At 35.9% G+C, this 18200-nt stretch overlaps 1 protein-coding gene across 3 annotated transcripts in view; it reads right to left on the reverse strand.

Annotated features, from left to right (window-relative positions):
* MINDY4 (MINDY lysine 48 deubiquitinase 4) overlaps positions 1 to 18200 on the reverse strand; it is a 74331-nt gene that overhangs the window by 40503 nt on the left and 15628 nt on the right. For all 3 annotated transcript variants that reach the window (XR_003992072.1, XM_030490908.1, XM_030490900.1), the window contains exons 6-13: positions 13342 to 13400; positions 13017 to 13126; positions 11748 to 11864; positions 9840 to 9928; positions 5363 to 5464; positions 4350 to 4413; positions 2938 to 3003; positions 2613 to 2680 (exon numbers count right to left, since the gene is read on the reverse strand). Coding sequence is in view for 2 of the 3 variants with exons in the window: in XM_030490908.1 (XP_030346768.1) it covers positions 2613 to 2680; positions 2938 to 3003; positions 4350 to 4413; positions 5363 to 5464; positions 9840 to 9928; positions 11748 to 11864; positions 13017 to 13126; positions 13342 to 13400 (675 nt within the window). In the remaining variant the exon portion in view is untranslated. The remainder of the gene's footprint in view (positions 1 to 2612; positions 2681 to 2937; positions 3004 to 4349; positions 4414 to 5362; positions 5465 to 9839; positions 9929 to 11747; positions 11865 to 13016; positions 13127 to 13341; positions 13401 to 18200) is intronic.

Here is an 18200-nt window from a genome sequence, read left to right on the forward strand (position 1 = left end):
GGAGGAAGTCTGAAAGCTTTGTGGTCTCATTATCCTGCACTCCTAGTTCACTTCTGGATGAGTTGAACTGCACAGGACTTCATACAGTGACACTTATCCTTCCATTAAAAAACCTCACCATTTAGTCCGCATTCACTGCTCTGCTTTTAACTTGTAATTAATGCTTCCCCACCATATAAAATAAGGAATTATTATTTTCTTCTAATTATATCCTGAAGTGAAAGGTTCAGTAAACACTGGAATTATTCATGGAACAGAAAACACTGGGGAGAATATTTTTGATTGAAAGAAATATTTCAATATTCATTAATCAAAATGCCAGTCTTCTCTTTGTGGAACCAAATGTAAATGCTTTGGTTTGGCTCCACTGGACTAACCTCTGCATCTTACACAATGTTATTTTAATTATAACCACGGTTCAAGACACTCCCATCTTTAGTGTTCAACTTGCTTACAAGAAATGTCAATTATTTGTAGAAGAGTTACTTACAAAGGGACCCCAGTGAGGCAGCATTGTGGGCACATAGTGAAGCACTGACCAAAACAGAAGCATTTCAACATTATTTGAGAAATTAAGATATGTCAACTTCTCAACTCAAATTAAATTATCTAGCATTTTCAATAGAATATGCACACAAAAATCAGGACAATTGAGACTCCCATGAAATTTTCTCCTTTTTTAAATAAAACAAAACAAAACACTGATTTTCTTTTAAAAAACGTGACCAAAAAAAAAATAATAAAATCCAGGGAGATCTATTACTGGATACAAATTCCATTAGCTAAACTAACTCTTATTTGTTTCTAACTATTCATCCAGAACTATGCCAGTTATGTAAATAACTACTTACAATGCTTGTAACACTCACTAAATGGTACATATTTCTTGATGATATGAGCAATGAGTTATTTGTCTTGATATTTGTAATATCCTAAGAGAAGCACTATGACATAGCCATTCAAATCTCCTGCTGAAAATTACATAAACAAAATTTAGTTTGCATTTCTAAAAAAAATTATGCAAAGGTCTGAAAACACATTCCACTGTATCTAGTGACAGATAAAAAATGCTGTTTCTTATAAACAAAAGATAGGTATCAGTGCAATGTGTTACACAGTATCAAGTTAGAAGAGTAATGGTATTTTAAAATGAAGTTCTGTGATAAACTCATGAATCTTCCTCAAGACAGAGCTACATTTTATAAACAATTTTAACACTGTGGACCAGAACTGCAAAAATATTTAGATACCTAAAAATGCAAAGAGGCACCATAAGGAATCTTCATGTTCCCTTTAGTCACTTAGCTCCCCCAAATACAAACACAGATGATTGATTGGCCTTGTCATAATCCATCTGTCCAGAACTGAAAGGTGATGTGAAATATAAGCTCCGTGCTTATATTATTAATGAATGTTTACCATTTTACAGCAAGTAAAGCAATGCAATCAATAGCAATCAGGAACATTGCTGCTTTTGGTGATCGTACCAAATAACAAATATATAAGTCTTGCTCAAATACCTTTACTAACGTGGACCTTTCTGCTGTAATTAGATCAGAAAAACAAGAATAAATGACATATGCTATAAAATTATCATGTCATTTGTGTTAGAGTGCAAAAGTGGAGTCATGCCTATGACCTGTAGTGTTACTGTAAGCGAAAGAAAGGAAGAAATGACAACAAAACAACAAAAAAATCCAACCTGTAAATGCTTGTAGGAATCTTAGTAGGTGAGCGACTGAATGCATATCACAAATTTGGACTAAGTTGCTATTTATTTTCAAGACAATGCAGAGATGTAAGAAATAAAAGATTACATAAACCCCATGCTGCTTTCAAGTGCAGCTGCTCTCTTCACGTCAGTTGTTATTGCAAGTTGTCAGGAAACAGTTCTTTTCACTTGCAGGTAATTCTAGGAGATTTTTACAAACGTGAAATTTGACAAAATGAAGAAAGCTTTTTTATTCTGACCCACTCTGCTATTCACAGTACCACTGCAATACATTTAATCTGTGTAAAAGCAATGAACTGCAACTGTGCTTTGGCAAACCTCAATGAGTTTTTAAAAGAGCCTATAATGACTACCCCTTAGAGCCCAGCATATTTATTACACCAATAAACCGAGACCAGATTTGTCATACCTTACTTATAACCACCTAAAAATTAGCTGTCCAATCCTTTGTGTACGAGCCTTTCTTTATCATTATCATTGATGGAGAGATTGGGCATTACAAGCAAGTTATTCATCTCTACCTAAGACAGATACCGAAAGTATGTGAAGTAAATAACCCTCTAAAAGAGTCTTGCTTTCAACTGTCAAGACAGGGAGCATAGGCAACTACCTCAGACATGATGCCTAATGTTTAGATTAAGTCCTTTATATCAGGTATGGTGGAGTGATCACTGCCACTTTAACAGCATTTATATATATAAATATATAAAAGTGTCTATGTATAAATAAAAATAAATCTGCATAACTCCCCTATATTTATCAGAGTAAACATCATGATAGATCAAAAAGGCCAGAGAGTTAAGTACATCATGGTTGCTCTCTCACTTTGCACAGCTTGTTTGCTTTGCAGTTAATGAAACAGGGATACAAAGACACTCACAGATTGATAGATCTTGATAAGATGACAGACACAGTCAGAAGGATGCACCCACAGGGACCAGTTTCAAACTGAAAAAGAAAAAGACTAGTTTTATTTTGCTTGTTGTGTACATTTTTTGCCCTGTTTTAAAGAAATGCAAATCTAACTGAAAGCAGAAAGAATTGTTCTCATTTATGCTAAAACTGAATTTGCTGCTCTGTTTGTTAAAATGCATGTCCATACAGTGTTTGAAACAATGTTCAGGAGACATTATGTGAGACTGATAAATACAGAAAGACTGGCAGCTGAACTATAACAGGTTTAGTGTTTTCTCTATACACAGTACCTGGTGAATATTCTGCTGAAGAAAAACAACCAGATCCTCATATCTTGTGGCACTATGTAGTATTAGCTGGGAAGAAAAAGAAAGTAACTGAAACAATTACAACTCACTTTTATAACCTGAAAGCTGAACTGAAGTAGCCAAAACTTTAAATCTGAATGGAAAGATTTGAGCTAACAAAATGGAGTAAAGATCTAATGAAATCTACCTCTTCCTGGTGTTACCACGTATAATATTGCATCTCAGCATCTTGTATATTCTGAATTTTTAAATACTGCTTCTTGTTGGTTTTAAGTTTGTTGAACAGTTTGATTCAATTTTAAGCATTGTTTATGCAATGAAAAACAATTCCTGCAACATAAGAATACTGCAGCTTTAGAAGACAGAATGGGCAAGTGGCTCAGGAATTGGTACCTATGTGGTGAGCCATCTATAGCAGGGATGTATCAGCACACTTCTTATCATAATACTCCCATGAATACTTCTATTTAACACGAAGTTCAGGACAGTTCATAGACCTAGGCCCTTACTTCAACATTCTTTGTCTATTTTCCATCTTCAGATTTGGACAGAAATGTTGGTCTTGCAGATACTGTGTGCGGAAAGATCGAGCAGTCTGGATTATATTGCTTTCCATCACATTTTCACTGTGGCTATGTCCAAATGACCTTTGATAAGCAGGACTTAGAGGCAGCATAATGGTGTTAGTTGCTCTCTGAAACAGCCAGCAGCATAGAATCATGTTAACATATTAATTAAATAATTTATCTTGCCTCTTGGAAGAACATTTTCTAGCCAAGGATTTCTGCTGCATTCACACTACTTCAACAAGTTTTCACTTCCAGTTGTTCCAAAACTGTCTGGTTCTGACAAGGTGTTGACACCTTGTTGACACCTTGTTCATTCCTGCATTTAGGAGGCCAGTAAGATTTCCTTAAACCACTAAAGCCTGGCTTTTGGCATCACTGTTTGCAAAGCCATTTGAGAGCTTCAGACGGAAATAAGGCGTAACTGGAGATTGTTTTGCTATTTGGAGCTTCTGGAGGAAAAAAAAAAAAAAGGCAAAGGAGAAAATACTGCTTTTTGATGCTCATGGCCATGCTGGTCAACTTGAAAGGATCCACGTTCACTTTTACTGCATATCAATAAAAGTAGGCACACTTTATATGCTTGAAAGGTACATAGAACAAAAAGGACTTCAAGAAGTCCAAATTGCCCGCAGACACTGGGATAATTCAGAGCCAGACAGACTACAGGATTTTGCTATTTCCTACTGGGTTTTGGATCTCAACTAATTTGACATAAAAGATTTTAAAACACTAAGAGAGCAATGGAAATCAGATTCATTGCACTAAAATAAGAAGAGGTAGAAAGAGGATATGGAGAATGTTACTCTGAGTTACACAGAGCCTTACAGTTTCTAAGATTCCATCTGCCTTGTATTTTCCTATGGGAATGAACTGCTGTCTTCCTGATGGCCTGAAGAGGATATTCAGACAAAACCAAAGTTCATATTAAAAGGAACAAAATGGCATTAAAGAGAAATCAACATATTATATGAACTGAAAGATGAGCCAAAGATTTTGTGTTATAATAATACATAACTTCATATTACATATTAAACAAGCTTTTATCAATTAAACATATTCTTCAGCAGTGCTGAGCTCTCTCAGTCTATTTAATATGTTTATACAGAATGATGATACATATAGGTTTAAGATGTTAATGACAGTTTTTATTGGAAACAAATATTACAGCAATGACATTAAAACAAGCAGAAGAACATATGTACAATATCATCACAGAGGAAACATTTTATAGATGTAAAATATGCAAAATATCATTTGAAATGTCTTTGAATTTCCTGCTTCTATTTCAGGTTTGAAGAAGAACTTCTGTGCTCAAAAGCTGCTGTTATTTTACAGCTATCTTAGTTGATTTAATAGAAAAAATTACCTATTCTCACAAAACCTGTCTCACTTAAAAATAGCGTGTAGGATCCAGTACAGCCAAAGCTAGCAGTCTAAGTTAGATGTCTTGTGTACAAGCAGACGAATTGCATAGCATAAACTAAGTTACTAGTAGGCATCTAGAGCAAAAAGAAATTAATTCCACCCATAATAGAATATCCTGCAATACAAAATTGTTGGGAGTAAAATGCTGTATCCGGAAAAATCAGTCTTGGTAAAGATTTGGAGGAATCCTAGCCTCAATGAAATCCACAGGATCTTTCCTAGCAATTACAAAGAATTGACTATTCTGTTCCAGTTACTGGGACAGCAGAAATGACATTTTGCATTTCTCCCTAAGCCATTTTAGACTGCATAAATACATTTTACAAAACTTTCATTTTGTAAACTATGTACATATATAACAGACACAAGCATAGGAGCATTATTCAATAATTAAAACTGCTTCTCCTACTTACAGTGCCACAATTGCTTTTTCATTGCCTCCTGCACGCCACAATATGTCTGCAATTGCCATGGTGAGGCATTTGGTCCTGTGAACTTCTGAAGGCTGAAGACAACTGTAGTCCAGAAAATACAAGAAACAGTCAAGTACCAAAATGTGTGTTGGGAAGCTTACTCATTAGAGGTCAAACTGCCCCAATTACAGTATACACAGATTCATAGTAAATTTGTAGTTAAATGAACAAGAGCATTCTTTTAGAGACTATTTAGGTGTTTTAATGTCTAATCATGAGGTTCCAGCAAGTTGCCCCAGAAAATTATAATTTAGGTATCCCAGTTCCTTCTATAGTCAGGAAAGAGAAAACTGGGATGGCCAACTCAAAAAAACCCTGTGTGTTGAACAGAGAGCTAGTATTGTTACTGAGATGACATATCAGCTATAAAGGTACAGCTGAATCTGACCTTTCTTTGAGGATTAAACATTTGAATGAAATGCCGTGAGAGCACTCACTGTGCACACAGTATGAGTCTTCTCAGCACTGGACTAAAGGTGTTGGGAGAATGTGCTGCTGCTATTCAGCACTAAAGTGCTGAGGGAGATGCAACTGAACTTACCACTGAAATATGGACTTTCTGGAACCATTCTTTGAGATGAACCACCTTAAATCTCATTTTAGGCATTTAAGAAGATACCTTGGATCTTACTGAAGATAATCAGATCCAGTGAATAGAGCTGTATCTAGAACAACCTCCTCTTTAGCTTGCTAGTAAACCAAACTGGGCACAGGGGGCAGGTCTCTTCCAGAAAGTTGAGGGAAGTTAATTCACCAAGGTGAAGTGCTATCAGCAGTGTGTGGCATTTGGAGGATCTAGATGATCTTATGGTGCTCAAAGTGATGGTTAGACTGCTGTAAGGGATATTTAAGATAAGCAATTGTAATCTTACTAGTCTATGTCTATATGTTCTATGACAATACACTTGTAATACAGGTGAATCTAAGAGATAAAATCTCTAGGAGATTAATACGAAAGATGGTGTCTGATTTATATGGAACAATTGAACCAAAACTATTGCTATCATTAAGAGCAATGGACCAAAATCAAGAGAAAACGAAATAAGGTATCATCAATACAGGATCTACAATCATACCCTGAAAACTAATCTTTTAAAACAAATACATATTTAGAACACATGTTTATAATTGGTAGGACAAAAAAGCAGGCAAATGTACTTTAGGGAACAATATTGTATTGGCATGACAAGAGAAACTAATTGATTTCTAAAACCATAATAAAATTATTTAATATTCTCTAATAGGATTTTTTTACATATTAAATATGATTTTTAGTTTATAATGGTCTTCATACTTCATTTTTTTAATTTTTTATTTCTTAACTCTTATCAACGAATCTGCACCATAATGTTCTTGCCTACTACTAAAATTTATCTAAAGTACCATCTGCTATAAACACTATGCTTGCATTTTTTTAATAAGGTGGTGACATAAAACCAGGGACTGACCCAGTATTTGTCTGTGGAGACCCACTTTTTCTGAAATATTTTCACTTTGATGCTTTCCTTGGAACTTACACAATGATGTGCAAAACTACAGCCTATTGGTCCCAAAAATGTAAGCAATGGCTGTCAACACATTTCCTGCAAACTGTGTTTTGTGAAGTCTTCGAATACCTCCTGTTATTCTAACTTCCAAGATGAGAATGAAGCAAAACGGACCAGGAGGCCAAAAGTCACATAATGGAAAAATGGAAGATTTAAGAATAAAACCTAACATCCATGAGCCTGAAGAAATGAACAACAGATCCATGCCCCTGGGAGACACAGAATTGGAATGTTCTCTAGTGGCTTCAAGAATGGCAGTCTTTGAAATTCAGATAGTATCAGTCTTAGAGTGTTACCAGCATGGGAGATTATGTCAAAACCTGTTCCCAGCATTTCAGTAAAAGATCTAATAATTCAAAAGACTAAACAAGAAACACCAAACATCAAAAAATTAAACAGACTTTCAAGTTCAATGTCTGCCTTGAATATAATGTTCATTTAGAGAATGTTTCCCTCTGAAGGATGTGAGATATGGGAAATAATTGGTGAGAGTTTTCAAGTACAAAAAATAAAATCACGACTTTCTCTAATCTCTGACTGTGTTCTAATACAGACACTCAGAAATTTATGGGAAGCATAGCAACAAATTTATGTGCCTGAGAGAGGTAGCAGAGTAAGAAGACATGATAATTATTTCTTGAATGTCGAAGAAGCCTGAAGTCAAACACTTACTGTAAAGTTGTTAATAATTTGAAATTTCAGGTGAGGATTAGAAAGGAATATTAACCCTCTCATTTTGAGCTCTGAGACTTCCTTTTCTTTCTCCTTGCCTAAGTTTCTGCCTATGGCAAACACATCATAAGAAAAATATGTTTATCTCATGAATAAAGCAAAATCTTTTAAAACTCTGTGTATAATAGCACAGGGAAAATAGGAGAAGCAAATACTGCCATGTAAACAGGATCAGTTGTAGCTGGCATGAGTTGGGACACTTATAGTTTAAACAATCTGGCCTCAATCAACTTATTTGGGTGCCACATCATTTTATGACATTTACGATCACTGAATAATGTTGAAAGAGGAAAAGGTTAACATCTCTATTTTTACTAAGGATGACCTGAGACTCAAAGGGACCAAGGAGCAGATGATCAAAAGTCCTCCAAGCTGAAACAAACTCTTGGTTTTCACAACCAGAAATAATTCTTCGGTGAATTCTGTGGAGATTCCTTAGCATTAAAATCTAAATATGTACTGATTTTCTTGCATGGAAGTTTCTGAGTTTTTCTTTTATGTGGAAAAGAGCCTCATTCTGCCTTGAAGTCCACTCGTATTATAATCTGAATTAGGCTAATAAAATTTTGCTAGCTAATTTTTGCACTTTGAAAAAGTGTGCTCTCATCAGCAGGCTCTTGGTATGAATTACGGACAGATGTGATGTACTGAAAGAATTAAACAGAAAAAAGAAAAAAAGAAAAAACATAAACTGCATAATGTCGTAGAATTAACCTGACATTACCCTCTGCACATGTATTATACCACTAACCCTATCTCTGTACCAGCACATGGTAATTGCCTTTAGGTGACTTCAAGGAACAGGCAATTGTCAAGTGATGAATTCATACCATCTTATTTAGCCCTTGTCTTGGGGTTCACAAGCAACCAGTAAAACTAATAATTAGCAACAGCAATACTAGTAGTAACATTAAAACTTTCAGTATTTATTCAAATAGGCTCTAAGCCTGGTTTTAAACATTCCTAATGGCTTATTAGCTGTCTCACACCAGAACTGCCTACCCACCAGCACTCCTGGACCTGGACACATGTGTCAATCCTATAGGGCCTGATAATCCTTTGGTTAATTGTCACCTCCCATCCCGGGTGCTGAAGCCAAATAATGAAGTTCTACAGGTGCCTGTTTCTTTCCATTATTGATGAAAAAGCTCAAACAATGAATTTACACTAAGTGCCAGTCAGACAAAACTAAGGAAAATCAAAGCCTGTGTCACTGTCCTAAACAGTTCCAAGCAGAAAACTGTGTATTTAAGGCCCAGTTTTTATACATGATGAACATTTTTACATTGCAAGGTAATGAAGTTCAAGAACAATCTCAGCCTGAAAGCTTTTCTTCTGACTAAATTGGGGTCAGTGTATAATCCACAAATAACACAAGGTGGTGGCAGCGTAAACCTAAAATACTGTTATGCTTGTTCAACAAACTGTACCTATAAAGCACAGGAAAGCTTAGTGAAATTTTTGTTTTGTAATGGACTTAATTTCTTACTAAGAACAAAAGTGAATACGAGAAGTCTGATAATAAAAGTAATCCTTTCAGACATTATTTTCTAGCACTTCATTGAATGAGCAAAGCAAAAATGACAAGTACATTAATATTATAGTAGTCCAAGCAATTTTCCTTGACACTAGCAATATTTAACAATGCTTCTTTAAAGTAAGTAGAAAATATACACACAGAATTTAAATTCAAATTCTGTTATGGAGTTTAACTGTGAAAGATTGAACACAATAGCAAGAAAAAAAAAATAGCTGTAAGTTGAATTTTTCACCCTCCTTGAGATTCTAAGTGTCAAAACCTGCAAAAATTTCATAGTCTTTCAAATCCTCAATAGATTTTCTTTGAAATTATATCTCCATGACATCTCAAGGTTAAACAATTTTCATTGGCCTTAATTCAAGCTGTTGGATTTTTTTAGAGGTTCTTGGGTTAATCACAAGCAAGTAATTATACGAATAAAACATCAACCTCTAAATTATTGTGGTTGAAAGGGAAGTAAATACAAGAAAATCATACACTACTTTCTCTCTCAAGTTCAACAAGTTCAAACTCAAAAGGCTCCTGAGTGGCTGCAGCAGAGAAAAATAAATTTTTACTTCTGTATGGAAAATATTTCTGTTGTCACTTGCTGACTTACCGAATGTCTTTATTCTTATTACTGTCTGCAAAGATAAGCCGTTGTAGGACACAAGCTTGAACTGCAGCCAGTACTCCACACGGTCCACCCTGAGGGGAATAATATTCACTCAATGAGCAAAACAATTTGCACTCTTTGATGCTGGTGAAAACATTTGCAATGTATGTGCTTCCATTCAGGCTTAAGCTATTCTTTCATCTCTCTTTTCCTCCATGACTTTGTCAAGCCCTCTGTTACTCTTTTTTTTTTTTATTTATTTTTGCAAGCCAATGAAAATCAGTGTTAGTGACTGGTATTGGTTTTCCCACCTATTTTTTCCTGAAAATGCCTAGACATCTATAATGTCAAAGAAAGTCTTCTTAAAATCTGTTCTGTGATTATGTAGACAAACGAAAGATCTCCTGATCCTTCCTGAGCCACAGCTTACATTAACTTCCCCAAGAGAAATTAAATCTGTTTTCCAAAGGGTGAAATAAGCCTTGCTCTTTTACCTTCTCTGAGCACTGTGCCTCCTCTCAAGTTCCCACTTACATCACTACCCAAAGATTTTGGTTCTTTGCATAGCTCTCTGCACCAGCCAGCTACATCACTGGGGAAAAACAATGATAGTAAGAAAGTATGGACCAGCCAGCAAGTTTTCTGGAGAGTCTGTGTTCTGATTTTATTTCTCAGGTTGTCCTAGGTAGAGCATCACACCTAGGAGAATGGGACCTACAGGTACAGGCAGTATGCACAGTATGCAACCTAGAAAATAAAGGCCCTATAATCAGAAAATAGCTTAGATATTGATACCTGCCATTTTCTCATTTATATTACACACACTCTAACTCTCTATAATTACTTACATAACTAAAGAGTGAATCATCTAAAATATATTAAGGAAAAAAGCAAGGTTTATTTCAGTCCACAAGAGAAAGCCTCTCAGTCAAAACAGAGGAACCATTCTAAACATCTTCCTATAGCACCACGGTAACTTAATGTAGAAGACAATCAAACAATTGTTCAGCTGAAATGTTCAACTCCTTAAAAGTGAGGAGGAATATATTAACTATATGAAATAAACACATCTGAGCAAAACGTGCTGGTTTACTATTCTTGTTGTGGAATTTATAGTAGGGTAGTTAATGGCCAGTGAGTAACATTTACTGTGGACCACTGAACATTACTGCCATGGTTTCTTTCGGAGTTTAAATTAACATTTATTATCTTTTTACCACTAGGTAGATAATGCCTGGAACTGATGAAAACTTTGTTTTATGGACGAGCCGGCATCTTGTGGCTGCAGTCCAGAATTACAGAAACATGGCTGCAAAAGAGGTGGTCCCACCAGCAGTCCCAGTGTACCGGTCCCATTGACACTGCAGGGGCATTTGCTCCCTTTCACTTTAGGAATGATGTAACCCCCATCAAGTGACCCCCATCATTTGACTCCCAAATCTTTAAGAAGCAAAAATCTCATAGTGATTTCCCAGAAACTGCAGGCAATTCTTGCTATGTCCCCCCATTCTGAGACAGATCAAGATCCATCTTAAACTTGTTAAACATTACCCTTACATACACTTTTTCTCTCGACCCTTGATTTATGCACTTTTATTCTTTTACCACCACTAGCTTTCAGCTGAAGTGGCTTGTCTTTCTCCCTACAAATAACTCCCCGTCACACACACACACACACACACACGCACATGCACACTTTCTGCAGTTACTTTAAGATTCCCTCAGAAATATTCCATCCATCTCCTAACAGGACTTGACAAGGTGACATCATCCAGTGATAACCAGAGAAGTTAAAGAAAGAGAAGAGTCTTTAGAAGACTTTTTTTTTTTTTTTCTAACCGCTGAAACACACAGCTTTTGTAAGCTCAGTGTAAAACGCAAAGATCACTTTAAGGAAGTATTTTACAGTACCTTTTTTTGCACAATGCCATATTTTAACTGCGGTATGTTATTAAATGTAAAATTCTGTATTTTCCATTCTTCACTGAAGCAACAAAGACTAGAGCCAAACAAAAGATTTTTTAACTCCTACAAAGAGAAAAAAAAAAAAAGAAAGAAGAAAAAAGTTCTCATTTTAAAAACAAATCCAAATCACAGGTATGTTTTCTTGCAGAAATTTGTAGAAAGGAAAGGAGGGTGTGGAAGGTTAATGACTAACTCACTATAACCAGCCTTTTCTGCTTTATACATACTGTAAATAGCAACACTCAAATGAAAAGGAGCAATTTTTTCCTTTTCCTGCAATATTCCTTCAACTCATAATGCTGTGTGCCACTTAGCATAGGAAACTCTTTAAGCAGATTGTCTGGGGCACAGTTTCCCATGGAAGCATTACAGAATATTCCCTTAAATTTAACAGCTAGTAAAGCCATGCCTACTAATGGTTACCTTAGGGAGAAAAGGACCCTACTGGACACAGCATGGAGAAAAGGCATCCTGTTTTGCCTGTCAAAGTTGTTGGTATGAATAAATGTTACTCAAATGTTTGACTGCTGTAGTCAGATGGCATGTCAGCATATGCCAAATTCAGATCTTGGCCTGAAAACTTGCAGACCACTACTATTGAGGAATAGCTAAACTGAATAAATTGCAGTCATGCTAAAGTAAAACTGTGTACGTAAGCACAGACCATTCAGTGTTTGTACAGTTACTTGGGCTTCTTTGACCTAGCAAAGAAATTGGAAGGCACCCTCCCTATTTTTAATCTGGGTTTTTTTTCTCCCCTCTGTCTGAATGGGAAGGAAAATATTAAAAGTATATAACAGTTCCATCTCTGCTCAAAATAAGGAAGATAAGCAAAGGGAGAAACAGTGATAGGGGAATAATAAACTTGTTCTGAACCACTGTCAATTAAAAGGACTGGAGGGTAAGCACATAAATATCTGACTAGACTCATTAATAAGATAATGCAAGCTTCTTTAATTAAAGCTATTATCTGTGCTTCAAGTGGACTTATGCATTCTGGCATGCTCTTCTAGTATTTTTCTGAATTTTAAATGGCATCCCTACGTTATTTTCTCTCTTGAATACCAAATAAGGAATATATTCAGGAATGAATACAGCACATGTTAAATCACACTCGAACATGCAACACAGAGCAATTCATTGAAGCTTAGACTAACTTGGCTGAAACAACATTCTCACACATCTATTTGTATTTACCATCATAGTTAGTCTTACTTTTGCAAGAGAAATATCAATTGCCTTTGATACTACTTGGAGCATATACAGTGTTGAAAGATCCGCGTTCTTAATAACTTCTCCAGTTGTTTCTTCAGCCTCAACATCAACTGAAAGAAAAAAAAATCGTATAATGTGTTGAATGAGAAAAATGGCTTCCCCCAGCAGGCTCAGTGCCAGAGGGTCATGAATACGACAATTAACACTTTCTTGTGTTTCTCTTAATCAACTAAGAGTTACAAAAGAAGCAACTCATATGTATTTGGCTACAGCTGTTCTGAGGAATAGGATGGTAAAAGCCAAACTGAAGCTTGGCATAACTTACCTAATTCTAGGACATCTTTCATCTGGTCTTCTTTATAGCAAGTGGATGTTGGAGACTTCCTACATGAAAATTAATCAAAAATGAATGACCAAATGTTCATTTTTAATGAGGAAAAGTTGTCTGAATAAACAAGAAGAAACATGGAGTATGCCTGCATAAAGGTATCATTCACTTGTGTGATTTCGGTATATGTCAGGTCCCGCAAGCTCCGCAAGCTCATATACAGGGGCAGATTTTATACTGCCCTCCATTTTAAGTAAGGATATTCACATATATTTTATTGCCTCTCAGTTCGAAGAATCAGGAGATAAAATAAAATTTACATCCCTGAGGGGGAATCAGGATGAGATTCAAGCTAGTCATTAAATTAATTGAAATATCCAAATAGTATAAGTGGGAATAGCTGTTAGACTGGAGTCCTTTATCCGGGTACTTTTTTAATCCACTAATATGTAGCAGTCATTCACAACTGCCCTTGTGATTTAATTATATATATTACATAAATAACAGGTTAAAAATTCATACAAACAACTACTAAAAGGACTAAACATTTATTGGCTGTGAAGTCAGAACTTAAATAGATGTTAGATTTTCGGAGATAAGGTGGGTTTATTCTTCCTGTTGAATTTGTACCGAAATGAATTCAGAACCAAGTTAAAGTTTCAAATAACTACTGTAAAAAAAAAAATTGTCATCTTCTTTTTTTTTTTTTTTTTTTGAAAGACCAATACTGCATCATTGGTTTTTGCTTTGGAAAAAGAGGTATTACACTGACAGTCCTTTCAAAAATAGTATGGAGTAATTTCCTCAGCAACATTCTTTGTATGCATGATAGTATATCATTATAGCAACAACTACTGTCATATCACATACTTTCCATTAACTTAATTTCCTTTTTCAGTGTGTGAAAGATGAATAAAACCAGAACACAGACATATCACACTCAGGACTTTCCCAGTTTAGAAGCATTTTGGCACCTTTCTGTGATAGTCTTTGATACTATGAGAAAAGAAACACTTTTTCTCTATAAACAAGTTAAAGGATTTACCCAATGAAATGTGGATGGACACATTTCAGAAAAAATAGAATGGAAATGAATCATCTACCTTACTATGGTGGTGAAAATAAATAGGAAGCCCAGAAGGTAACTATAAATAAAGACGACTGAGAGCAAATTTGTATAGTGGCACAAGTAGTATTGAGCTCTCACTGAATATAATGGTACTTCTAATGTGATGTAGAGTTTAATATAGCTGACTGTGTTATAGTTTAAAATACAATCCATTTTCCCCTTGCTTTTTGCTAATACTGAATTTCAGCTGAGATTTCTTTCTGCTAGCTACTTGCTAGTATGTTCATCTCTCCTCGTCATTTGCCAATAAAATGTTTTATAGCCCAGTACTCATGTCATTTAACTGCTCTTAGACATAATCGCAATCCACATTTTTGTTTTGTCTGAGATCACACACTATTGTTTCTTGTTTCCTAGAGAATAATGTGTTTCTTCCTAGGTCAACCCATTTCAATCTAGTTTTGGAAAAACAGAGCTCCTAACACTTAAGAAAGCAGCACTACAGGTTACAGCATCCTATGTACCCTCAGTTGCAGCTTTGGAATGGCTTGGATCTCCTATAGGTACTGTATCGTATCTTCTACCTTCATCAGATATCTTGGATACCTTACAGTCTCAAATAGCACTATGTTTAGGCATGTAGATCACTCCCTACATCATCTTAGCACCCTTGATTCATTGTTGTCCCAAACACTTCTCTTCAGTAGCATTTTATCTGAAAATATCTATAAATGAAAATAAAAACTACAGTACAATTCACATATAGCTCACCTGGCACCAGTTTTCGTAATATTATTGCTTTCTGGAAAGTCTAAAAGATTTTGGTTCTATACCCATTCCAGGAAGAACCAAGCCCGGGATGCAAAGTGCTTTGAAATCTCAAGGCTGAGAATTCCCATCAAGCTGAGGAAAGAGCTGACATCGAAGATTGATGTAGGGTATTTTCTGGTTAAGTGGGTATTTTTGCAGGTGTAGGTTCCCTCCTTAAGGGGAACTTGTGTTTCTCAAAACACTGTCAGGACATTTATTGCAATTTCCATTTCAGCATATAGTTACTGTTCCAGGAAAATTTATTGTACATGTAAAACCATACAGTTAGAACACTTAGGAAGAGGGAAGCCATTCGTCATGGCAGAAAAATGGGACAGGAAGAAAATATGTTTCATTATAAACATACTATACAGTACTTTCTGTAAATATTTGAACATTCCTATTTGATCTTCATGCATTGCAGAAAACTGAATTTATGCAGAATAGCTGAACTCATGGAGAAAGCACTTCTTGGCACAATAATGCATGTACATTCCTCAATTTCCTATTTATACTGCCATATGCAGGAGGTCAAATAAGCAAAGTGGCTTAAAAAACAAACACTGATCATCAGTGGCTTTAAGACTGTTGGTAAAACTTATTTTCACTGTCTGATTACAACAGCTTTTCTACCGGACATACATCTTTTCTGCATAATAATTTAGGGTCAGAAGGATGCCTAGAAGTTGCAATGCAATCATCCAGTCCCGTGCTGTTATGCCATACAAAGATGTATATGACATTCTTGGTGTATGAATAAGATCTGCAGGTAAGAAAAAGATTAGATTCTATTACTACTTACAAAAGGGTCAACAAGGCTGTTATACATACTGCAGGTTGACAAGATGACAAAAACTTGGGGCAAGATGATAAAAACCAGAATTATTAAAAGCAATTGTAAAGAAGCAATGGAAATAATCAATACCAGGCAATGCATTTCTATAGGAAAAAGACCTTGTCAAGAAGATTTAATATAAACTCTGCCACGCTTGCAGGTCTGGCTGACAAAGGTAACAGAGCTCATACACCTAATTTCTCCAAACTGCCTTATTAGTTAAGACCTACATCTGACTCGATTGGCACATTATCAGTATGAAAAACTAATTCATGAAAAGATGGCTCATTTGCAGATATGAAAAAGGTAAATGAAAAACTTGTCATTGAAATGGGCATTTCTAATAAACTCACTTATGAATCTGCATTTGTCCTGCTGAATTTTATTAGTTGTCACTGTAGTGACAACTCAGGAAAACTACATCTTTGCAGAGAAAGTTTGTATATGAAAAAAATATGACGAAAATCGCAGGCTAAGCTAGAAGATGGTTTGAACTGCATGATGAATTGGGCTCACCTGAACAGAATGCTCTCTCCTAGGCAATGAACAAATATTTATCTCCAGCTACAAAACCAAACCTACTATAATAAAAGTGTAGCTCCTTTATTCATACTGTTCTCTACCAGATTTGTCGGTGTAACATCCCCACACTGGAATTTTCAAGGAACACAGTACCCACTCATGTGAACTGACCATTACATTCAGCAATTCAAAACAGTTAACAGCAACATAAACAAGTATCAGTACAATAAAAAAGGGAGCTAAAATTCCATTAAATAAAGATGATTACAAGATAACAAAAAAGAGACACTACATAAGGCACTGAGCAGGGTTCCGAGACTTCAACATTCAATCATTACACATTACACACTACATTCAATCAGTTCACATTAGTAGAGGTGAATTCAACCCTTTGTTCTGTTTGTCATACATGAAGTATCCACTCTGTCTGATTTTGGGCTTCAACTTTCAGGCCATTTATTTTTAAGGATGTGGACTTTTTGTGGCCTTACATTTCCTGTCAGAAACCTCAGATTTTTAATATTCAAAATCACTGTAACCTGACAGATTTTAGCAAAATAAATTATCTTCCTGAAAGCCAATATCAAGTGTTAAATTGGAAGAAGACAAAAGCTTACACTGAGGAGTGGGATAGTTCTCTTATCTTTTTATACAAAAAAGGTGAATACGGGTAACAGCCTATTGGTGAGTACATGTACTGTAGAGAGAGATTTTACCTCCTGGTAAAGTAATCTTCGGGAGCATAACACACTGGGGGACGATATTTCCATGTGCTACCTGCAAACAACTGATTGTTTTTAAGGGGCAGGTAATTTCTTATGCTGCTTTCTACCATACTCCCCCCGATACTAGTACGTAGACACAGTGAAAGGAAATGGCATGAAGCTCTACCAGTGAAACAGTATGTGCACTGTCTGCTCTTGCTTTACATTTGAGAAGATCTAGAGTCCCTCTGTGTTTGCATGAAAAAGGCAAATTCTCAATTGACTGAATGCATTTTAGGCAATGGGCTGGACCTTTCCAGTTTTACATCCTTTCCAAAAATAAAGAAATGATACAGAAGCCATTTGTCATTTCCAGTAATTGCAAAGTGCCTCTTCCTATGGGGTGCTGGAAAAATACTAAAAGGGCAAATGGCAGCACACACAGATGTTATGCTGAAGGCTCTGATGCCATAAATCCATTGGCACAAAACAAAAGTCACTACGGTTTCTTACTTTTATTTTAGATTCTTTTTTCCGGTCCAAGCATTATGTTATAAAGGGTGTTATGCAACTCCAGATACTTGAAGGTTTTCACTACTGTGTGATTTGGCAACTTCAGTCTCTCTCTCTCTCTCTTTGCATATGGACTAGTTAAATCCATATTTCCCAAAGATGATCCCAGTTTGTTTGACAGCCATTCTTCTGACTGCCAACTGCAATAATCAAATAAAGACTTACTCCCCAGCTGGCAGCTGAGCACAACCCAGGAGGGTTTGGGTAGTCTCTCAGGGAAGGTGCCGACCGCACTGTTCTTATTGTGCTTCCTGCTTACAAAGCCACACCACAGCATTGACAAAAGCTTGAGATGATGCCATGTGCTTCTTCATGTGGCTAAGGACAATGCCTGGTGCTACAT

This window comes from Strigops habroptila, chromosome 1 (assembly GCF_004027225.2).
Source record: "Strigops habroptila isolate Jane chromosome 1, bStrHab1.2.pri, whole genome shotgun sequence".
Taxonomy (NCBI): domain Eukaryota; kingdom Metazoa; phylum Chordata; class Aves; order Psittaciformes; family Psittacidae; genus Strigops; species Strigops habroptila.